Raw genomic sequence first — 25,083 nt, forward strand, 5'->3', positions numbered from 1 at the left:
ATGAAGAATTCAGAATTGATGCATTCTGAAGAATTCCACTTTGATGGTTCCTTCCACTAACCTGTCAGGGCTTTTAAAGTGGGGTCCGTGGACTCTCAAAATTCAGGGGTCTGTGAGGCTGGATAGGAAAAACATTCCATCTTTATTTTCACTAATCTCTAAATGAAATTTAGCATTTCCTTCAGTTACGAAAGTTTTAAACAACCATTATTTTGAGAAGGGTATCATACACTTCACCAGACTGGCACACAGAAAGGTTAAGAACCACAGATTACTATTTCAAAGTTCAGAAGCAGTTTCTGTTGCATCATTTAGAAGGACAGTTCTTTTATCTATATCTATCCATCTGTGCCGGGTCTTAGTTGTGGCATGTGGGATCTTTGTTGCCGCATGCAAGATCTTCATTGCGGCATGCGGGAATCTTTTAGTTGTGGCATGTGGACTCTTATTTGTGGCACGTGGAATCTAGTTCCCTGACCAGGGATCGAACCCGGGCTGCCTGCATTGGGAGCACCGAGTCTTAACCACTGGACCACCAGGGAAGTCCCTAGAAGAATAGTTCTTTTTTTTTTTTAAAGATTTATTTATTATTTATTTATTTTATTTTATTTTTGGCTGCATCGGGTCTTAGTTGCGGCACACGGGATCTTCGTTGAGGCATGTGGGATCTTCTCTTGCAGCGTGCAGGCTTCTCTCTAGTTGTGGCATGTGGGGTTTCTGTCTCTAGTTGTGGTGCATGGGACATAGGCTCCAGAGCGCATGGGCTCTGTAGTTTGCAGCATACAGGCTCTCTAGTTGAGGTGCCTGAGCTCAGTAGTTGGGGTGCATGGGCTTAGTTGCCCCGAGGCATGTGGAATCTTAGTTCCCTGATCAGGGATCTAACCCCTGTCCCCTGCAGTGCAAGGTGGATTCTCTACCACTGGACCACCAGGGAAGTCCCAGAAGGGCAGTTCTTAAGGGAGCTGTCTTGTTCTAGGAAAACACAAAGAATTTGACCATTTGGGAATTCAGTTAGTCAGGCAGCCATTTTGATTTATAGGCATATGGTCATTGCTGAGCCTTAGTTTTCTCTTTCTGTAAGCTCAAGGGTTCTAAAATATTAAAAGAATTTTTTAGAAGATTGTAACTAAGCACCAATTCATTTCCCATCCTATGGAATTTGGTTCTATTCTAATTAAATTGGCCATTCTTTTCTTATCTATCAGTTGCTCAGCAGTTGACCTAAAAATCTCATTCCTGGGACTTCCTGGCGGTCCAGTGGTTAAGACTCCGTGCTTCCAATGCAGGGGGCGTGGTTTCGATCCCTGGTCTGGGAACTCAGATCCCACATGCTGTGTGGGGTGGCCAAAAAAAAAAAAAAAAAAACTCATTCCCTAATCCATAGAAACATTTACACCTGACATCTTTAAAGCTCTGTATCTTCTTTCTCAAGGCCATGTTATAAATTTTGTCAGGCTTCAATTTTTTTTTTTGTTAGTTTCTGCTTTATAACAAAGTGGATCAGTTATACATATACATATGTTCCCATATCTCTTCCCTCTTGCGTCTCCCTCCCTCCCACCCTCCCTATCCCACCCCTCCAGGTGGTCACAAAGCACCGAGCCAATATCCCTGTGCCATGCGGCTGCTTCCCACTAGCTATCTACCTTACGTTTGTTAGTGTGTATATGTCCATGACTCACTCGCCCTGTCACAGCTCACCCTTTCCCCTCCCCATATCTTCAAGTCCGTTCTCCAGTAGGTCTGTGTCTTTATTTCTGTCTTACCCCTAGGTTCTTCATGACATTTTTTTTTGTTAAATTCCATATATATGTGTTAGCATACAGTATTTGTCTTTTTCTTTCTGACTTACTTCACTCTGTATGACAGACTCTAGGTCTATCCACCTCATTACAAATAGCTCAATTTCGTTTCTTTTTATGACTGAGTAATATTCCATTGTATATATGTGCCACATCTTCTTTATCCATTCATCCGATGATGGGCACTTAGGTTGTTTCCATCTCCGGGCTATTGTAAATAGGACTGCAATGAACATTTTGGTACATGACTCTTTTTGAATTTTGGTTTTCTCAGGGTATATGCCCAGTAGTGGGATTGCTGGGTCATATGGTAGTTCTATTTGTAGTTTTTTAAGGGCCCTCCATACTGTTCTCCATAGTGGCTGAACCAATTCACATTCCCACCAGGAGTGCAAGAGTGTTCCCTTTTCTCCACACCCTCTCCAGCATTTATTGTTTCTAGATTTTTTGGTGATGGCCATTCTGACTGGTGTGAGATGATATCTCATTGTAGTTTTGATTTGCATTTGTCTAATGATTAATGATGTTGAGCATTCTTTCATGTGTTTGTTGGCAGTCTGTATATCTTCTTTGGAGAAATGTCTATTTAGGTCTTCTGCCCATTTTTGGGTTGTTTGTTTTTTTGTTATTGAGCTGCATGAGCTGCTTGTAAATTCTGGAGATTAATCCTTTGTCAGTTGCTTCATTTGCAAATATTTTCTCCCATTCTGAGGGTTGTCTTTTGGTCTTGTTTATGGTTTCCTTTGCTGTGCAAAAGCTTTGAAGTTTCATTAGGTCCCATTTGTTTATTTTTGTTTTTATTTCCATTACTCTAGGAGGTGGGTCAGAAAGGATCTTGCTGTGATTTATGTCATAGAGTGTTCTGCCTGTGTTTTCCTCTAAGAGTTTGATAGTTTCTGGCCTTACATTTAGGTCTTTAATCCATTTTGAGCTTATTTTTGTGTATGGTGTTAGGGAGTGATCTAATCTCATACTTTTACATGTACCTGTCCAGTTTTCCCAGCACGACTTATTGAAGAGGCTCTCCTTTCTCCACGGTACATTCCTGCCTCCTTTATCAAAGATAAGGTGACCATATGTGTGTGGGTTTATCTCTGGGCTTTCTATCCTGTTCCATTGATCTATCTTTCTGTTTTTGTGCCAGTACCATACTGTCTTGATTACTGTAGCTTTGTAGTATAGTCTGAAGTCAGGGAGCCTGATTCCACCAGCTCCGTTTTTCAAGATTGCTTTGGCTATTCGGGGTCTTTTGTGTTTCCATACAAATTGTGAAATTTTTTGTTCTAGTTCTGTGAAAAATGCCAGTGGTAGTTTGCTAGGGATTGCATTGAATCTGTAGTTTGCTTTGGGTAGTAGAGTCATTTTCACAATGTTGATTCTCCCAATCCAAGAACATGGTATATCTCTCCATCTATTTGTATCATCTTTAATTTCTTTCATCAGTGTCTTATAATTTTCTGCATACAGGTCTTTTGTCTCCTTAGGTATATTCCTAGATATTTTATTCTTTTTGTGGCAATGGTAAATGTGAGTGTTTTCTTAATTTCACTTCCAGATTTTTCATCATTAGTGTATAGGAATGCCAGAGATTTTTGTGCATTAATTTTGTATCCTGCTGCTTTACCAAATTCATTGATTAGCTCTAGTAGTTTTCTGGTAGCATCTTTAGGATTCTCTATGTATAGTATCGTGTCATCTGCAAAAAAGTAAAGTGACAACTTTACTTCTTCTTTATCAATTCTTGAATACACTACTGACACATGGTTTTGTTTTGTTTTTTCTTTTTGATCCACAAAGTTAAGAATTAGACTCCCATTCATCATGGGATGTTTAGTAGCTGGCTAGCAACTAGTTTCTGCATGTTACTGTGTTTTAGCTGTTTCTGTGGCAGTGTGTTTTCGTTCTGGTGATGAACGTTTTGACAAAGAAGTATAATTTATCCTTTTAGTTACTTACAGGTATTACCGTTTACATTTGGAAAATTAGTCGATAAGTTTACTGGTTGGAGAGCTGGCTCTCAGGCCTGTAATTAGAATGGTGAATGTTAACCAAGACAAAGAACAGAAGTTTGCTAAGCATTTTGTAGTGACCTTGTATTTCGGTCATACTCAGGGATGCATGGGGTCAGACTTATTCAGAGTCTGAGCCCATGTTTTATTTAAGGCACTTAAAAAATAAGGAACTCTCAGTTGTCAGTGAAAGCTTTACTGTAAACCATTAATCCTTATTGATTCATCTCTTTTCTTAGGTTTGAAGGAGAAGATAGTGAGGAGCTTCGAAGTCTCCCCAGATGGGTCCTTTTTGCTTATAAATGGTGTTGCTGGATATTTTCACTTGCTGTCAATGAAGGTGAACCATTATTACGGGTTGCTTGTTCTTCTAGGATAAGACATCAGTGTAGGGATGGTCTTGAACCATAACTCATGGTGTCCTTAAATCTGCATCTCAAGTAGAGGAACATATTGAGACTTCGGGAGAAGTTGTGGGCAGTTCGGGAAGAATTTTTTTTTTGAGGGTAGGCAAAAACAAAGTTGAGTAGGTGCTCAAAATAGAGAACTAGATTGCTTTTATTCTGCACGTTGTGATTCTTCTCTGCAGCGCCTAACAATTTGATAAATAATATTTATTGTTCTTCCAGACTAAAGAGCTACTTGGTAGTATGAAAATTAATGGAAGGATTGCAGCATCCACATTCTCTTCAGACAGTAAGAAAGTATATGCATCTTCAGGTAAGTTAAGTTAATGATAAGATGATCCGAAGCTTCTTTGAAGCTTTGGGTGTGTTTAAGTACCAACTTTAACCAAAACTGTGTTTGATTTTAGACTTTTTTGTGTTAGTAAGAAAATCATTTTTATTTTTACAATTCATTTTTCATTGCTGTTTGCCTTCTCATTTACTAACTAGTAATGGTGAAGGGTTAACCACTTAACATGCACTGTTTGGGGAAAAGATGGGAAGAAAATGCATTTTATTTAATTAATTAGTTAATTTTTGACTATGTTGGGTCTTCGTTGCCGCGCGGGCTTTCTCTAGTTGTGGCGAGCGGGGGCTGCTCTTCGTTGTGGTGTGTGGGCTTCTCACTGCAGTGGCTTCTCTTGTTGCAGAGCACGGGCTCTAGGTGTGTGGGCTTCAGTAGTTGTGGCATGCGAACTCAGTAGTTGTGGCTCGCGGGCTCTAGAGCACAGGCTCAGTAGTTTTTGGTGCACGGGCTTAGTTGCTCCATGGCATGTGGGATCCTCCCGGACCAGGGATCAAACCCGTGTCTCCTGCGTTGGCAGGCAGATTCTTAACCACTGCACCATCAGGGAAGTCCCCAGAAAATGCATTTTAAAAGATGATTTATTCTGAGACTTTCTTACTTTCTTTTTGAAAGTTACTTAGAATCATCACTTCTATTAGCCTCTTTTGACTTGGATAATGTTTGGAATTTTATTCATTACTGACTGAAAACAATTCTGATCTCATTCTGACATTTCTTTAGTACTACCAACCAACCCTTTATCATTCCTGACAGTCTCTAATCTTGTGCTTTTCTGCTGGCCTTTCTGACTGTCCTGTGACTCTTACGCCTTTTCCTAAAGGATCTTGGGGACCATCACAAGCTCAGCGTAGCTCATGCTGTTTGGTAGTGGGAGGAATTAGAGTGGTTCTGCCAGTGAGGAGTATTCTTCAATCTATTCATAACTTTTTTTTAAAAAAGGATTAAGTTTAGCATTAACTTTAATTTTTGTTTTGGTTTTGGCCCAGAATCAAACTTTCACAAGGTTGAGTTACTTACATTTGTATGTTTTTAATCCAATAATATAAGAATGTCAGCAGCATATATAGTCTCTATTAATTAATATGCTAGGTTTTATGAGGGGTAAGGAATAAACATTGGTTCAGAGAAATAATGCTCCTAATGAAATGGCCCTTGGATCCTGGGAGAGTCAGAGTTGGGGAGAAGAGTTGAAGGGTCAGCACAGATACTGAGATTTGGTTATATGAATTGGATATAGATGTTAAATATTTACAAATTAGGTTAGTACCATGGAGGTCTAATTTACCATAAGAAAGGTCCTAAAATCAGAGAAGGAGTAATGAAAAGTTGAGCCTTGGTAAGTTAGGGGTTACCTATATTTTGATTGGTGTTCTCCCCCCTCCCCTTCCTCCTTTCCTTCTTCTGTAAGGAGTGATTTATGTGATTGGTGGCATATTGTTCATATTTATTGTTTTATATATATAAAGAATATTTTGATAGAAGGAGTGTTGAAGAAAGAATTTACCTTTTATCTTTTTAGCTGAACCAGTTTTTTCTTTTTGTTTTCTCTTGGATTAATTATTGCTTCTTAAGTCAACATCAACTTATGACCATCTAATACACTTGCTTTCTAGATGGTCTTCCTGCCCTTGATCCCTTCTGTTCCCATTTTAGTCTGTTGCTAGCTAGGCTGATCTTTAAACCCCTTCCTTTATCGTACCATTACCCTACAGACAGACATAAAGTTTTTAAAATTTGAGCCTATTAAATTTTTTCTAAATACATATTTTACTTCTACCTAACCTAAACCCTTATGCCAGCCTGGGAAATTTTGTTTCTTAATGAAACAGTTGAAACAGTGAGATTCATTGAATTCTCATTGGAAGGATAATAGTATAGAAGGGTGAACGTTAGAGCAATATCCACATAAAAGAAAGATGAAATACATGAGTGAGGAGCCATCTTTGAGATGGGTATAGGGTCATTATACACATCTATAATGGGTGTGAGGAAGGGGGTGATCATCAATATTGAGTGTATAGGAGAGAGAAAAAAGGAGGACTGATTTTGGCAATTAGATGGCCATTTCTATCATGAAAATATTTGTGTTCTCATCAGATTTAATATCCTTTATCTTTCACACATTCTCCCTTCTCTAAACTATTTGTGCTTACTACAGTAAATTATCCATACCTCCTTAATTAAATTATAAATTCCTTTTGGTCTGGAGCAGTTCGTTCTTCATTTCCTCCTCTGTCGTCAACTTCATCCTCAGTTTGGTATCTAGATCACCTAGCCTTACATGTTTGGTACTCTGATACCTCTTGATAGATGTTGGAAAACCTTTGCTGGTGGGTTTTTTGTTTTTTCAAATTTTGCGCCAATAATTTATCTGAGTGAAATGTAGAAACTTTTTCTGAAAGTTCAACTCAAGCCAAGAGTTTGTGATTTTCACTCTAAACCTAAAGATATTGTTTATTAATGACTAATGAGGATGTAGTTTTCTATATATGAAAATGTATACAAGAAACATTTTTAGGCCAGTTTTCTAGACCTAGGACAATTATAGTATATAGTAGGTCTTTATTTGTAGTATCTTGTACTATTAAAGAGGGACTAAGAATAGTCAGTTCACTTGCCTTTCAAGTTTAAAACAAAATTAACCAAACCCAATTTTTGGCTGTTTCATTCAGGGGATGGAGACGTTTATGTTTGGGATGTGAACTCTAGGAAGTGCCTTAACAGATTTGTTGATGAAGGCAGTTTATATGGATTAAGCATTGCCACGTCTAGGAATGGACAGTATGTGGCTTGTGGGTAAGTAAACTGAGGTTCTGGTAACCTTTAATCACCTTTTGCTAATGAGAAAATATTAAAGAATTGAGGGGCTTCCCTGGCGGCGCAGTGGTTAAGAATCCGCCTGCCAATGCAGGGGATATGGGTTCAAGCCCTGGTCCGGGAAGATCCACATGCCGTGGAGCAACTAAGCCCGTGCACCACAACTACTGAGCCTGCGCTCTAGAGTCCACGAGCCACGACTACTAAAGCGCCTAGAACCCCCTGCTCCTCAACAAGAGAAGTCACCGCGAGGAGAAGCCCGCGCACCACAACGAAGAGTAGCCCCTGCTTGCTGCAACCAGAGAAAGACCGTGTGCAGCACCGAAGACCCAACGCAGCCAAAAATAAAATAAATAAACTTATAAAAAGAAAGAAAAAAAAAAAAGAATTGAGTATACTGAATGGTGCCTAGTAGTTCTGTTTATAAACTAGTAATATGAAATTAATAAACCCAGGTCTTACATTTTATTGTCTTAATAATACTTGTTAATATTTGTGTTTAATAATACTAATGGCAGTTTTTCAGCTCTTCAGCAATGAAAATACTGGACTACCTTATGTATGGTATGTTTTCTTATGTTTGAAATATTTGTTTAAGTCTTAAAGATACTTAAAGCATTTTTGCCTTTAGCTAGCTAGGTGGTATAAACCAAAAACATGTTTTTTGGGAACACTGTTGTTAGTATTTTAGAGACTTTGAAAATATTATCTAGAACATGTTATTGTGTCATTGCTGAAAAAAATGGTTATTACACTGGGGAAAAGATGGCTTTATTGTCCTACTTGATTTTAAAGATGCAGGGTGGGAGGAGGGGGTATTGGATACTTACCTGTAATTCTAAACGATTTTACCTACCAAATCACTAATCAGCACCTATAATTTTAGAACTTCCAGAAGTCAATCTTCATGACTTTCTTAGACTAAACACAATTGATCCATAAAGAGATTTCAAATTCTCCCTTGGTGGGAGGTCCAGTGGGTCTTGCCGTTATAGCATACTCACCACTTTTTCTTCATTTCACTCCTTCAAAGGTTAAAATTGGGGAAACTGCTTATAAATATCCCTACCACCATTTGGAAATTGGTCAGCAGCTACCTTGGGGCCTGGGAAGAAAGGAAAGTGGAACCAGGCTGTGGAGCTTGGAGGCCAGGCTAACATCACGTGGGTCTGCCATAGGCAGTAGGGCAGCCTGAGCCCAGCGTTGCTAGAGCACTGTGCACTATGGCAGCAGTTCATGATTAGCAGGTCTTCTGAGACTAAAGCTCCTTTAGAATGAAGACTGGTATTTAAATTAATTATAAATAATTTTAAGCAGACCTGCTTTTGCCTTTATGTGGGAAAGAATAACTGCACAAACATAACCTTCACTCAAATCTGTGAAGTTAATCTTTTTCTAGTCCTTGCCTCTCTTTTTTGTATCACTTTTTATTAATCGCCTTTGAAGGGCCCAAAGAGGAAAGAATCTAGTATTAGTTGTTTAAACTCATTGGATTTTAATTGCCTTTCAGTGTAATTGAATTCTGATGTGCTTGGTCAAAGACCATTATTAGGTTTTTATTGTTAAACCTGGAAAGAAAGGCCTTAACCCTTGTTAGAGGAATTTCCCATGTTATCAGACAGACGGGGAAGAGTTGGTGGTGGAATCAGGGCAGAGGTAGGAGAAACTGAACTCACTTGACTGGTTGGCTGGCTGCTCCTTCCCTTCCTCGCACCTCCCTCTCTTACCCCTCTCCATGTACTGGTGTGAAATTTCTCTATCCTGGACTTTGCTGCTGGGAATAAACTCCTCCCTTGATCTCAAAATTCGTCTGATAGTGTCTATTAACTCTTCTCAGTGTCCTGGCATAAAGTGGTTGCTTTTGATTTACGGCTTTGCTCTGATAGGGAAATAGGGAAACTAAGAATGTTGTAAATAGAGAGGTCTGTTAGTTTGCAGTATCTTTTTTTATGGCTTTGGTTAATATAAGGATTGCTGCATATTTTTAGAAAGTTTTCACATTAATTTGTACATCAGTGTTAGGACATACTTGGGAAATCATTAGGGGCTAACCCTTCCTTACAGGTTGGGGGCGCTGATGCCCTGAAGCGTTCTGTAAGACACAACTGAAATCATTGATAAGGAGGGGTCTTGAAGCCTGCAGTCTTACTTTTCCAGGTGCAGTGCCCTTCTCGCTCTACTGGGTAGAATCTTAGTTAAGTTGTACCTTTGCTGCATCTTCTGTATATGCAGTAGTGTGTTTTGTGACTTCCTATCTAGTCTAGAAGTCAGTCAGGAAAAAAAAAAAGAAAAAGAAAAAGAAAAATTTGAATGCTGGCTATGTATTACAAAGCACTGTATATTGAAGAATGGGAAGTTGAGACCTGGCATATTCTCTCCTTTGCATGTGACAGCTCTTTGAATACATAGACTTCAGAAGATAGCTCACTAAATTCAGGTGGCCCCGTAAGGTGACTTGGAGAATCCCCTGTATCTTGTTGCTGTTGCTTTATTTTCTCTGCTTTACAGTGAAGAAGTTAGGAGCATCTTGTGCTGCAGTCATGGAACGTCACTGGCTTGGGCTCCTGCCTTGACTGGGGGTGTGCAACCGATAAACCACTTCGGGCTCTTTGTATTTTGAGAACTGTTGGTCAAAGCCATAAAAATACCTGTTTTTATATTTTCTCATCAAAGTTCTATCAGATGGTTAGATACTTGTTGACTTTAGTCTTCATTACCTTCTTAAAAATACACAAATTAAGATTGTCTTTTTACTAGTTTCCATCTAAATAGTCTTAAACTGTGCTCTGAATAATAATTATAATAAAAAGATTTATAATATTAATAGCAAAATTTTTCAGCACTGAGTATCTGCCAAGCACTGTTTTTCATATATAGCTGTATATGTGTATTTTGTGTGTGTGTGTGTATATATGTAAGCTACATATGTATGTGTGTATATAAATATATATATAGATATCTTCTCATATATAATCTAACTTAATTCTCATTTCCTACTCCATGATATTGGTACTATGATCCCTGCTTTACAGGTGGGGAAGCTGAGGCACTGTGAGTTAAGTAACTTGGTTAGGGTCAGACAGTAAGTGGAAGACCCAAGATTACAAATAGTCTGGCTCCAGAGCTGGAGCTTTTAACCTTTAAAATTTTTGTTTGTTTTCTTTTTAAAAATTTTATTGAAGTACAGTTGATCTACAATGGTGTGTTAATTTCTGCTGTAAAGTGACTCAGTTATACATATGTATTCTTTTTCATATTCTTTTCCATTATCGTTTATCCCAGGATATTTACTATAGCTCCCTTTGCTATGCAGTAGGACCTTGTTGTTTATCCATCCTATATCTAATAGTTTGCCTCTGCTAATCCCACACTCCCGCCCCTCCCCACCACCCCCAACCACAGGTCTGTTCTCTATGTCTGTGAGTCTGTTTCTGTTTTGTAGATATGTTCATTTGTGTCGTATTTTAGATTCCACATATATAAGTGATATAATACGGTATTTGTCTTTCTCTTTCTGACTTACTTTACTTAATATGATAATCTCTGGGTCCGTCCATGTTGCTGCAAATGGCATTATTTTATTCTTTTTTATGGCTGAGTATATTCATTGAATATAAATATATACCACATCCGTATCTATTCATCTGTCGACAGACATTTAGGTTGCTTCTGTGTCTTGGTTATTGTACATAGAGCTGCTCATAGCATAGGGGTGCATGTATCTTTTTGAATTATAGTTTTGTCTGGGCTGTTTTATTTTATTGAAGTATAGTTGATGTGCAATATTATGTAAGTTACAGATGTACAGTACAGTGATTCACAGTTTTAAAGTTTATACTCCATTTATAGTTATTAGAATATTGGCTATATTTCCTGTGTTGTACGATATATTCTTGTAGCTTATTTTATACATAATAGTTTGTACCTTTTAGACCCCTACCCCTATTTTGCCCCTACTCGCTTCCCTCACCCCACTGGTAACCACTAGTTTGTTCTCTATATCTGTGTCTGTTTCTTTTTTGTTACATTTATGAGTTTGTTATATTTCTTAGATTCCACATATAAGTGTCATACAGTATTTGTCTTTCTCTGACTTATTTCACTTAGCTTAATGTCCTCCAAGTCCATCCATGTTGTTGCAAATGGCAACATTTCATTGTTTTTTATGGTTGAGTTCTACTGCCTTTTTAAAGGTACATCTCTGTGTGTTGATGTGTTTAAATATAAAATGGTACAATCACTAGGAGTTTTGCAAATTAAGGAGTCTTACAAGAAGTAAAGAACATTTAGTCCAGTGTGTCTTTAGAATGAATCCTTTTGTGCCATGTATGTAATCCCTTTGGAACATCAGCTTCAAACATTCTGTGCTTCAGCTTTTATTAGCTTTATCTTTTATCTTTTAAAATGTCTAAATATACCTTAGATTGCTATTTTTCCTACTTAAATCTGTGTTTTAAACCCTTAGCTTAAAACTTTGCTTCAGGATTTTTGTGATTTCAGTAATCTACCTGGATTGGGAGAATGTGGAAACTAGTCTTTTATAACTTAAAGCTAACAAAAAGTTTCTCTTTCTAAGATATTTTCAGTATTAGTTTATTCTGATGATGATTGTCCCTTTTCTGTTACCTTTCCATTTGTTTGTATATCTGTTTTTAATTTCTTGCTGGTGTCTTAGTCTAATTCTGCACGTCCATCGCAGTAACTTCTAGCCATATGTGCTATTTAATTTTAAATTAATTAAAATTTTTAAAAAATCTAGTTCCTTGATGACACTGGCCACATTTTATGTATTCAGTAGCCACATGTGTCTAGTGGCTATCATATTGAGCAGCACAGCTATAGAGTATTTCCATAATCACAGAAAGGTATACTGAGTAGTGCCAGTCTAATCCAGTCATTTTATTGATAAGGAAACTGAGGTCTATTAGTTAGGTAATTCAAGTGTTGTTACTTATCAACTAGTTATTGGCAGAGCTGGATCTGGAACTCATGTTGTCTAGTTTCCAGTTCTGTGTTCTTTCCACACTGCCACCCCCAAGTATTTTTGATTTTATTTTAAAAGAATACTGAATAATTCAGGGCTATAGAAAAGTATGAAATTTGTTATGATTTAGGGCCTGGAATTAGTAGTTCTTTAATTTTAGTGCTCTCATTGAACATATAAAATGGGTTTCATTTTGCTTCATCTAGAGATTGTTCAGGACATGTATGCTTTATAACGCAAGGAAAACCTGTTTTATTCAGGGATATGTTTTTGCTTCAGTTTCCTCATTCATAAAAACATTTATTGAGCATTGAGCTGGAGATTGTGAGATAGAACTATGCATCATCACCTTCTCATAGTTTTTGATCTTATGTGAGGACATGCATACATGTATCTCTATTTACAAGGTGAGACGTCTTAAGGGCTACAGTTGAGATACAGTGTTTTAATTTTAAGAATGTTAGGAATGGTGAAGGCTGTTATTGTTGAATGTCTGGAAAAGGGTTTGGGGGATATTGGCACTTGAGCTGGCCATTTTGAGGGCCAGGTGGGGTTCAAAGAAAGGCATTGCAGATAGTGGAAAGGATGAGAAAGTTCAGGTTTGTGTTCTGAGAGAAGTCTGGATGGGATGACTCTTAAGGGGGGTTAGGCTACAAAGGTAAGCAGTCAGGGGATAACTTGTAGAAAGGTCTTTTATGCTGTGTCGAAGAATATGGACATTAAGTGGAAAGAGAAACCGTTAAGAGTTTTTAAGCAGAGGAGAAACATGATGATATTTGAATTTTAGAGTTTGAAGTAGATAATTTGCATGACAGCCTTCAGAAGGGGAATAGAGGTGCAGGTAGATGAGCCTTGAGGTCATTGCAATAATCCAGGCATTAAGTAGTAAAGGTGGGAATGGGAATAGGGAGATAGGTAAACAATGCTTGTAACATATGTCATAACTGCTTAGAAAATTGGGATGGGAGAGAAGCAGTGACATTATCAGGCTCCTGGCCAAGACAGCCAGAAGAGTGGAGTTGTCCATAGAATGAGGGTGGAGGAGGGAGGCGTGCCAGAGATAGGCGTGTCACGGTGCTGTTCCACAAGCAGTTAGAAGTGAGTGGAATTAAAGACACTGATGGTCCATGGGGGTAAATGAGATGAGAGAGACACTAGAGGTAGGTTGATGTGGTTAATTGCCATCATTCCTGTTGGGGAAGATTTTTGTGTACCAGGATACGTCATGGTTGCTGATCTGCTAATGGATTGGCTTCTTGATTCAAGAACCTGCTTCTAGTCCAATCAGCTGTGGTTGAGGGTGGAAAGATAACAGTCATGTCTGTTTCTTTAGTTTGGATTTCAGGGATGAGCTCCTTTCTCCCTTTGGTCCTGTTCTTCCACTTACGATACCTGGTTTTAGTTGTTGTTGTTCTTTGTTTGTTTTTTTAACCTAATATTTCCCTTCTCCATCTCACGTCTTACCTACCTCTTCCACAGAGCTTCACTGGAGCAACTTCACCTCATATTGATTTTTCCCTTCTTTGAGGTTCTAGATCACGTAAAGAGCTTAGCTTATGTTCTCCTGTATTTCTGGGTATTTCTTGCAGGTGTATTTTTTCTGGGGTTAAATTCCTTCTGATATTCTGTGTTCCTGTGACAGTTTGCATATTGCTGGTTATATAGATATCATTCAATAAATAACCACTCTCAGTAGCATATTAGAATCAGTTATCAATATATTTTAGCACAAATAACCACTGTAAGTTTCCATATGTCAAAATGATTAACTTGTACCATTTTTGTTCCACACATCTAAGCAACATAGGCTATATTTAAGGGTACTCTGATGTTCACGAGGATAAGATTTGATCTAAAATTGATATTTAGAAGAGAGTATATGGATTATAACTTTTCATCTTTAATTAAGATGGATTTAGGCATAAATTAGTTTTCAGCAAGAAAAGAGATTTAGTATAAAATAAGTACAGTGAATAGATATTTTGATCCAAGTCAAATATATAAATAAGGAAAATATAAATTTTGTCTTAGGTTATTGTAACAAAGTACCATAGATTGGTAGCTTATAATCAACAGAAGCTTATTTCTCACATTTCTGGAGACTGGAAGTCTGAAATCAGGTTGCCAGCATGCTTGGGTCCTTGGTGAGGGCCTTCTTCCCAGGTTGCAATAGGCTGGCTTCTTGCTGTGACCCCACAGGGTGAAAAGAGAGTGAGAGAGCCTCCGGGGTCACTTTTATAAAGTCCCTGGGCTTCCCTGGTGGCGCAGTGGTTGAGAGTCCGCCTGCCGATGCAGGGGACACGGGTTCGTGCCCTGGTACGGGAAGATCCCACATGCCGCGGAGCGGCTGGGCCCGTGAGCCATGGCCGCTGAGCGCCTGCGCATATGGAACCTGTGCTCCACAATGGGAGAGGCCACAACAGTGAGAGGCCCGCGTACCGCAAAAAAAAAAAAAAAAAAGATCATATAAAGTCCCTAATCCCATTCATGACCTAATTACCGCCCAAAGGCTCACCTCCTAATACCATTACATTTCGGATTAAGATTTCGACATAAGAATTTCAGTGGGACACAGACGTTCAGTCCATAACAAAATTATATAAACCCAGGATATATATTGTTTCTCCTGAGTGGTTAATATGGACTATATAGTTAGCTGTCCTTAAATTAAGGCGTTCTTAATGTATATGAAATATATATCAAAAACTGTATATGTAAGCAGTTTGAAGACTTTAAAGCACTAAATCTAACATACTATTTGTGTGTTGGCTATAATTTCAAGCTATGGAATCTTGTATGTGAACTGAATTTATCTTGTGTATGCACTGTGCCTGGTTCACTGTAGGCAGTAAGCTTAAGTGAGAATGAGTATAGGAATGAGAGAACACTTAGTGGAATACATGTGTGTTGCCCTTGTTAGTTTGAGGCTTAATTTCTTGCATCTTTCAGGTTGATGTTGCATTTGCTAATTAAGTTTGAATTAAGTATCTATGAATTACAAGTACCTTATTCTTATTCCTTACAAATGATGCCCATAACGTTAGTTTGTCTGAACACTGAGGGCAAAAAGTTTACTGAAAGTTCTTGTCTGTGGATGATTCTGTTAAAGCCATTAAGATCTACTTTTTATGAATATTGGGTATAATTCATTGCTGGTAAATGTTTCAGTAAACTTGGAGTGGATGATCATTTCCATAACTCTTGACTGTAGATATTCCTGGTAGAGCAAAAAATTAATATGCTTGCTGTTACAGCTGTTGTTCAGCACTGTTTTGGAAGTTCTCATAAATAGAATAGAATAAAAAAGGAAAGGAGGAGACCTATTTAGATAGGGGAAGGACAGCTCTCATTCGCATATTAGGATGTTAGGTTGGCCATAAATACCATGAGAGTGGCAGTCTTACTCTCTTTTGTTCACCTTTGCATCCCAGGCGATTAAATAGTGCCTGGCATAGAGTTGAAATTCAGTAAATAGTTATTGAAGGAATGAATAATGAAGATTTTACGCTTTGTAGGATTTTCTAGCTAGGCTAGTAACTAAAAAGCTGCCAGAGTTAACAAGAGTTCAGTAAGACTACAGTAGAACTGATAGACTGTGTCTAGCTTTTGCCTTGGGATGAACTCTCCAGCCCATGGTCCCTGTGTAACACAATACGATTCCTGTAAATATCAGTTTGGGGGGTTAAATCTTTATTCACTTAGGTGGTGAAAACTCTTTTGCTTGTTTTTAATCTGTTGTATTCCTTTTTCTCTTTGCAGTTCTAATTGTGGAGTGGTAAACATATACAATCAAGATTCTTGTCTCCAAGAAGCAAACCCAAAGCCAATAAAAGCTATAATGAACTTGGTTACAGGTGTTACTTCTCTGACCTTCAATCCTACTACAGAAATCTTGGCAATTGCTTCAGAAAAAATGAAAGAAGCAGTCAGATTGGTAATATTTCTTTACCCTTTCCTTTTAGCATTGATAATTTTAAAATTTAAAGTTGAAAACATGGAAAGATAATAGGAAAGTGTTGGATTATTTTAAAAAGAGTAGCCTCTTTTGATGTAGAAATTCCTTATACTGTAGCTTTTGGGTATTATTATAGAAATGACTAACAGTAGCCACCAAATTTGTATTATGTCAGTTCTTTTGGGAAAGCTGTGCTGTCCATTCCTAGCATTTCTTAAGTGGTAGTCTTCATTTTCAGAGGTTTCTTTCGGCATACACATGAAGGAATATGTTTAAAGCAAACACTTCATTCCTCTATAGTTTTTTTTTTAAATTAATTCATTCATTTAGTTTTGGCTGCATTGGGTCTTCGTTGCTGTGCACGGTCTTTCTCTAGTTGTGGTGCGCAGGCTTCTCATTGAGGTGGCGTCTCGTTGTGGAGCACGGACTCTAGGTGTGCAGGCTTCAGTAGTTATGGTACACAGGCTCAGTAGTTGTGGCTTGTGAGCTCTAGAGCTCAGCCTCAGACGTTGTGGCACACGGGCTTAATTGCCCCACGGCATGTGGGACCTTCCTGGGCCAGGGATCGAATCTGTGTCCCCTGCATTGGCAGGCGGATTCTTAACCACTGTGCCACCGGGGAAATCCCTAGTTTTCTTTCTTCATCTACTTTTTTAAGGCCTGGTGTCATAATGGAGTAGAGGCAGTTCTTAATTTTTGAAAATAAATTGTGTACAAAGAGTGCAATTTAAATAGCTGGATAGTTACTTGTGAAGATAGCTCTGTGCCAGGGATCCCCAGGACTTCCCCCAGGTTTGGTGAATAGAATAGTAAATAAAAGGACTCACAGGACTCAGAATGTGGTCATACTCATGGCTAAGAATAATTACAGAGAAAGGATACAAAGCAAAATCAGCAAAAGGAAAAGGTGCATGGGGTGAAACCTGGAAGAAACAGGCACAGACTTCCAAGAGTCCTCTCCTAGTGCAAGTCACATAGGACACATTTAATACAAGTCCTCTCCCAGCGCAGGTCACATAGGACACGTTTAATACAAGTCCTCTCCCAGCGCAGGTCACATAGGACGCATTTAATACAAGTCCTCTCCCAGTGCAAGTCACATGGGACACATTTAATTCCTCCAACAGCAAATTGTGACAACATGTGTTAAGTGTTTTCTGCCAGAGAAGCTCATTAGAGACTCAGTGCCCAAGGTTTTTATTGGGGGTTGATCATGTAGGTACCCTCTGCCTAGGAGGTACCCAAAGTAAAGGCTCCCAGAAGTAAAGGCAAGTGTTCAGCATAAACCACATGAGACAAATCATTTAGGCATAGTGAGCTGTCCTTATCATTTAGGGAAAGTTTCCCATGTGTGTAGGGACCTGTATGCCAGTCAAGTTCCCAGACGCCATCTAAGAGCCACTTGCAAGCGGGCCTTTCTAAGGATAGCAGCCTCAGGCCAGTGTTGACTCTTTTCTGCCCAACCTCAGAGTTCAGCTTAAATGTCACTCCATCTGTGTGAAGTTTCCTACCCTTCAGGCAGAACCAATTTCTTCATTCATTCAACAGTTACTTGCTGTGGGCCAGGTATGCAGATGGCATAGAACTTTGAATGGCAGCATTACACTGTGCTATTGTTATGTGTATACCATAAGCACTTTACAGAGATTCTTATTTTTATCTTGCTTACTCAGCAAATAAACCGTACACACTTCATCAGCTTTAATAGTGTATAGTTTACAAAGATTTATAAAGAATTGTACAAAAATATTTTGAGCCAAATAACAGTCCTCAGAGGATTGGCTCACCCCAAGTCAGCAGCTAGTAAAGGGCAGTGAACTGTGATGCTAGATTCCATATTCTTTCTAACATTTTAATGGTTTTCTGACTAAACTCCTCAGAGCCCTAGAATGTGTATAGGACTTCAGATGGTAAGTAGGGCAAGTAGGAGGCTAAGCTCCTCCCTGTATTATATAGAGCAGCTTCAGTATTACTTGTGGTATGTATTGGCATTCTGCATAAGATTTTCTTTGAGGGAAGAAAGAGTTCTGCTGGAAAAAGTGTTTGGAAAATATAGCATTGTGTTTTATTGCCTCTTGAATGAATCATTTGATAAATGAGGGGATCCTAATTCAAGTCAGCTTTAAAATCTCCGCTCCTGTAATGGTAGTGGTGGACTAGTACATATTAACCTTTTATCATTTTAATGGTAGTAAGTTGTTTTAGAAAACCATGGGATCAATCTCTGTTGACATAATGTATTCTGCAAGATGCCTAGTAGTTAGTTCTGCCTAGTTTGCTTCAGTGATCATGGCAGCATTTGTGGTTTTTTATTGTGGCAAAATCACACAAGGAATTCATTAGTAACAGCCAACTCCCTTTTTTTTTTTTTTTTAACTCCCATTTTTTAAATGGTAGTCAACCATAATATCTAATGGAAAGAAGCCAGGCATAGCTTCAGAATGCCTCAGTGAAACAGTGGTAGTGTCATTAAATGCAATCTCTTATAATGATCCAAAGAGTTCTGTTACTCCAGCACAAAGCAGTGAATATGAATCTAAGCCATTGCACCAGTCAGAGACTCAGAAGTTAAATTGTTATTACATCTACAATCTTGGATGTTGTAGAAGTTGTGGAACTCCTTATCCATTAAATTAAGGATGAGAGACCTTTTATTTGTTGAATTTTGGTATCTGGACCCTTAAATGTAATACAGAAATTACGTTGGAGATAAAGGGAACTTTCTGAATTAAAGAAGTTGGTTTTTTTTGGTGGTACGCGTGCCTCTCACTGTTGTGGCTCTCCTGTTGTGGAGCATAGGCTCCGGACGCGCAGGCTCAGCGGCTATGGCTCACGGGCCCAGCCGCCCCGCGGGATGTGGGATCTTCCCGGACCGGGGCACGAACTCGTGTCTCTTGCATCAGCAGGCGGACTCTCAACCACTGCGCCACCAGGGAAGCCCAGAAGTTGGGTTTTTATAGGACTTTTTCTTATTAGTTCAATTACAGCTTTTAATACGGGGGTCATAAAGAGAGGTTAGAGCACAGCTGAGTTCTAACCAGGTGGGGGTCATTGGTCTGAGGGAAGATGTACTAAAAACACTGGGGAATAGTTACAGTTGAGTCTTTTAGGAGGGCATAAACATGTTTTTTGCCCCTGATATCCAAGTCAGTAGGGGAGATAAAATTTAAAATTAAATTGTCCAGGGCTTCCCTGGTGGCGCCGTGGTTGAGAGTCCACCTGCCGATGCAGGGGACGCAGGTTCATGCCCCGGTCCGGGAAGATCCCACATGCCGCGGAGCGGCTGGGCCCGTGAGCCATAGCCGCTGAGCCTGCGCGTCCGGAGCCTGTGCTCCACAACAGGAGAGGCCACAACAGTGAGAGGCCCGCGTACTGCAAAAAAAAAAAAATTAAATTGCCCATAAGTTGGTATTTATCCTCCATCAGGAAGAACACATCAGCTTGTCGTGTGAAACCATGGCCGCTGTGTACAGTTGTGTAGGTTATTTGTTGCACAAGGCACCACATCTAAAGAGACTCCATTTACATCATAAACTTGGTGTTTGTATTTACTGTAGTATTTCTGATAATTTTGGTAACAGAATTGTTCTGTTTATTTAGCTAGAAAAATACACAGCTACCTTCTGGTAAAAATGAACTTTAAAAAATTGCTTTGTGTCTTGTGCCCCAACTTTTGTGAACTTCTTAGCTTTAATGGGTCAAGACCACTTCTAGTGCCTTTGCATTGATGCCAGGCTGTGCAGGCAGAGCCTGCTTCCCAGAGAAGTTGAAAATAATCGAAAATGGCTTGGAGAGTCACTGTAAACTTTACTTTCTTGACAAAAAATGGTCAATAGGCATTTATTGGGGGAGTAGGGCCTAGTGACTGACTGAAACCAGTGTAATAGACAGGTGTATCTAACAGTGGGTTTTACCTGGTACTTGTCTATGAAAATCACCTTGATTGGGTGGTTTAAAGTCTCATCTAAAAGTGAAGGATGATAGACTACCATGATTAATAGCTGAATGATAATTCTGTATGTGAGTATTAAGGTGGTGTATTTCTTGGAAGAGCTAGAGAATGTGTGAAAATGAGAGTTTGTTAAAATCCTAGTCTGCTTAAGGTAACGGCTTCCGTGCTTGGGTTTTATTTATCCACAAATTGGACGGGGACTTGTCTTGCCTAGCTTGGATTGGGCCTGTTTTCCCCCAAGTAGACTTTCCTGGAGAAAGAGACCTGGCCTTGGGGTGAGCTTTTGGCTCTTTCTCAATCAGAACACAGTTTCACTTGATGAACTAGGTTTTCATGGTTTAGCCCTCCTCAAGGAGAGATTGCAAAAGGCAAAGAATATACCACAAAATTGAGAGATAAAAGTGAAAAAAGGGGAGTTAGATGATATTGGAAGATTTGATATGACTTTGTCTTGGATTCCAACTCTTCATAATGTTTGAAGTATCTGTTCCTTGTGATTAAATTTTAGTATCCTTTACTGTGGTTATTAAGTTAGAGCATTAATGGGCTCTACTGTTGACTTTTCACTTTATTCATTCACTTATTCGTTTGACCCTCCCAGGCCCCATGCTAGATGCTGCATTTTAATGCAGCATCAAGAAAGCACTTTCTTCTCTTCCTTCCCTTCCTTCTTAGTTAATAGCACATTGAGAATCAAATTTTAATTTTGGAACACTTTGCCTTATTAAGAGAACTGTACTTGATGTGTGCTACAATCAAAATGAACTTTTTGTTCCAGCAAAATGACAGAATGAAGACTAAAATTTAAGAAAGATGAGCTCCTAGTTGTTGTAGTTTAAAGCTTTTTATTATTTCCTGCAGGTCCACCTTCCTTCCTGTACAGTATTTTCAAACTTCCCAGTTGTTAAAAAGAAGAATATTTCTCTTGTTTATACTATGGATTTTTCTCCCAGAAGTGGTTATTTTGCTTTGGGGAATGAAAAGGGCAAGGCCCTGATGTATAGGTAGGTATTATTTATGTTTAGAAGTCAGAAAGAAGTCTCAGCTTCCTTTGAAAATGTGAAGATAAAGTTGTTACATTCTCAAGTCTATAATTATATATAATTTATTAGATCTGTAGTTTATTAATTATAATTAAGAATTATTAACTGATAAATTATAGAGTGTTTATAGTCGACTCCCATCGTCATATCTAAAAAAAATGTGCATTTTTCTACCATAAGATTTTTCTAGCAGAAAATTTACTTGGGGAATTTTTGGAGGAAAGGGGGAAGCTATATTTTGAAAACGTCAGATTGAGGAAAAGTTGCCACTTTAATAATACTGCCACTTTCATGGTGCCTTATGTTTAGATTAGCCTTTGTTGACCTGACAATGCTCTATTTATTCCACTAGATGTAAGTGATTTTTTTTAAGAGGTATTTCTTTTCCTGCAGCTGTAAGCTGTAAATAAGGATGTTAACTACAAAGATACCAAAAGGCTGTGCTCTTTCCAGGTTCTTTTCTGTGCTCAACCTACTTGGCTATAAAGCAAGAACAAATAAAATGTAATTACATTGTTGCTAGAAGATACAGGTGACAAGGTAGCTCTGGGGGAGAACCTGTGACTTAAAAATAATAGCCACCTTTCCTTGCTCCCATGTGTTGGCAGTGAATGTTGCATAGAACCCTGTGTTTATGTTTGTATGCTTCAGGGAAGGCCTGCTTTCAAAGAAACTGAAATCTGGGGTGAAGAAGAGGAGGAATACAAATTGGTTTTGAAAAGAGAACAGAGCAAACAATAATATGGCTTATAGTTTTACTTACTTTGAAAGGAAAATGGTTGGGTGGTACCGGGAAAATTGATAATTCCATCATTCTCATTTCACATCATTTTTGGAGTGGTTCTTTCAGTTTGGATTTTATAAAAGGATGCAGATTCTTACTGAACTTAGGAATTCTCTTCCAAAGCTTTGGTTTATTATAACTGATTTGTTTCTTTTCTTAAGCCCCAAAGCTCATTAGAGTTTTCACCAGAGCATTGGTCTCTAGTGAGACTGTTTCTAGCGTGTGGGTTGGACTGACAGCATTTCTGTTGGATGTGGCTGATCAGGTATTTCATAGACCGTGATGTAATGCTTTGGAGCAAGCTGATGGCTTTTATCTAAAATCTGAGGTATTAGCATTAGGATACTTCAGAATGGCAGCTTGAGGAGTCACCTAGCTGCCTAGTGAGAGTGATTGTGATTACATTTCCGCACCAAAGTCTTCCTAAGTGTCATTCTGCGATCTGATTGACAGTATCCTGGGTAATCACAAAATTGTTTTGATGATTTTGTCTTTTACTTTTTCAGGTTGCATCATTACTCAGACTTTTAAAGAGATTATTTGAAGTAAGAAAATCTTTCACTTTTTTTTCATCCTACAAAGTTTTAAGGTTACACCCATTGCTGTCAATTGGCAGAGGGACCATATTAACTGATTTTTGTTTCTTTGCCTCTGGGTTGCGCTGTCTTCAGTTAAGGGAGTGGGATGGATATAGATCAGGAAGAGCCTAGTTGGACTTGAACCTTCCTTGGGAATTTTTTATCCCAAATCACAACAGTCTGGCTCTGTTCTTCTGAGGGCAGATCTTTAATATTGTGTCCATAATGGTCATCAAAATTATAATTACTGAATATTTAATCCACAAAGGAGAAGAGACTTAACTGAGAGAGATAAGTATCTCCAGATATAATTATAGCTTCCGTAAGCTCAAACCCTTTTATTTTGTATGTTTCTTGAGAGATTATAAGTGGCTTGCCTTGTAGCTAGTTAATGGTTGGTCATTAGTTTTGCTGCCGTATATAGTAGATATATTTGGCATATGCATATATGTACACATATACACCATATATGTATTTCTTTTTCTTCCAGTTTCATTGAGATATAATTGGCATACAGCACTGTATAAGTTTCAGGTGTACAGCATAATGATTTGACTCACATACGTCATGAAATGATTACCACAATAAGTTTAGTGAACATCCGTATAGATAAAAATTAAAGAAATAGAGAAAAACTTTTTTCTGTGTGGTGAGAAGTCCTAGGGTTTACTCTCTCAACCACTTTCCTGTATAACACACTGCAGTGTTCGTTATATTTATCATGCTGTACATCCCATCCTTAGTACTTATTTATCTTATAACTGGACGTTTGTACCTTTTGACTTCCAGGTACAAGATTTGTGCCTTCCTCCAGTTGCTGCTTGGTATTTAAAACAGTAGGACATGCTTCTCTTCCTATGGCTTGATTTTTCACCTGAGATATGGTGGTGGTTCTGAGGTGGAGCTGCGACCAGCTGTTCATCACAGTTGACTAATTTGGTCTTCTCTGAGATTCATAAATGTTGAGGAGAGACTCTGGGAGTGCATGTAGACTTAATTAGGGGAAAGAATTTTTGAAGGTGGTGGAATTTTGAGCAAACCGTTAGCCAGGAGGGGAAAGCAGTCCAGCTGCCTTGCCTCCCAAAACAGCACTGCCAGTGCATGTTGTTTGTTGGTGACCAGTGACTATAAATCAAGTATATAATTTCTTCTGTTCTTTCCTCAGATCCAGTTGAGCCACAAGAGAAACCCATCCTGATAAATCTTCTCAGAAACTTTCCAGAATGAGTGATAATATAAGGATAATGATATATTGAGCCAGCTGTGCTTATTTAAGTTACCAGAAATGTTTTAATAAACCCATAGTAACTTTTGTTTGAAACTAAGTGTATGTGGTTCTTCCCTCTCCACCTACATACACGCTAATGTGGGTGCATTTCTTTTAAGACCCAGCATGAGAGATTGGAAACACCTGTCTGTAGCCAAAAATAATACAGGTAGTTAGACTCCTGTTTCACAGTTAACCCTGATGAGTATTTCCCCCTTTCCCAGCATAGATCTCTCTGTGTTTCTGGGTATCAGCTAACAGAGGTTCTGATGAGCTGGAGGTCAGTCCACATTTATGAGAACCATGGGATCTAATGGTATAAATTTTGAACCTTCAGGTTTTCCTAGAAAGGTAGTTGTGGAAGCGAAAAGACTTTTCTGGGCTTAGTACTTCAAATGATTGTCACTGTTACTTTGTGGGGAAGGGGGCATATGAAAACCTGGTATGCTTGTCCTACTAATTACTAGCCACTCCCCTTCCTGGAAATGTACATGACGCCAACTTAAAAGTTTAGTTGAGGTTCCAAGTTTGTCAGTTGATTGCATAATTCTTTAATCATAGTATAACCTTGCTTAAGTCCCTATGTTTCTTAGGAAAAACTGACATTATATTATGTATTTCACCCCACCTCCTTTCTAAAATGTGGAAAAGAAATGGCAGGTTAGAAAAGGAAGTTACTCCAATGACAAAAAATGGTTCTGGCTCTGCCCAGAGAAGTAATAGATCCCACTTAAATGTACAAACAAACAGGCCAGTGCTGGGTACCTTCAGTGTCTTCAGGGTCCTTCCAGGTCTACGGGTGATGACCTCGAGCAGCCCACTGGATTGTGTTAACGTATCCCAGCATCTTTCTAAAAGAACATTTTCTATTAAGATGAGCTATTGCTGTACAATTGTGGAGACCCTATGTGGCCTCCTTTTTCAGCGTCTTCTGTCGTAAATAATACTAAGGCTAAAAATTTCAGAGTCCTAGATCCAGTAGGCTTATTAATATTTCTCTTTTGAGTTGCTAGACGGCAGCATTAGATTATGTGAGTAATTGAAGCTTTTGTAGCTTTTTGTCGTCACCTTATCTTAAGCTTCAGCTCAATCATTGTTTCAGAAATGGACGCTAAGCGTTATATGTGCTTATTTTGCAT

At 38.6% G+C, this 25,083-nt stretch overlaps 1 protein-coding gene across 3 annotated transcripts in view; it reads left to right on the forward strand.

Annotated features, from left to right (window-relative positions):
- Window positions 1-24,013, forward strand: part of UTP18 (UTP18 small subunit processome component) — a 39,546-nt gene extending 15,533 nt beyond the window's left edge. Inside the window, exons 8-14 of one of the 3 annotated variants that reach the window (XM_059996843.1) lie at window positions 4,051-4,151; window positions 4,441-4,531; window positions 7,237-7,360; window positions 16,125-16,299; window positions 21,134-21,276; window positions 22,606-22,644; window positions 23,843-24,004. In XM_059996843.1, the coding sequence (XP_059852826.1) occupies window positions 4,051-4,151; window positions 4,441-4,531; window positions 7,237-7,360; window positions 16,125-16,299; window positions 21,134-21,276; window positions 22,606-22,630 (659 nt within the window). In that variant the 3' untranslated portion in view covers window positions 22,631-22,644; window positions 23,843-24,004. Of the gene's footprint in view, window positions 1-4,050; window positions 4,152-4,440; window positions 4,532-7,236; window positions 7,361-16,124; window positions 16,300-21,133; window positions 21,277-22,605; window positions 22,645-23,842 lie in introns of all 3 variants that reach the window. The other 2 variants (XM_059996844.1, XM_059996845.1) reach the window with 2 other exon arrangements.
- The last annotated feature ends 1,070 nt before the right edge of the window (window positions 24,014-25,083 follow it).

Source organism: Delphinus delphis, chromosome 19 (genome assembly GCF_949987515.2).
Source record: "Delphinus delphis chromosome 19, mDelDel1.2, whole genome shotgun sequence".
Lineage (NCBI taxonomy): Eukaryota > Metazoa > Chordata > Mammalia > Artiodactyla > Delphinidae > Delphinus > Delphinus delphis.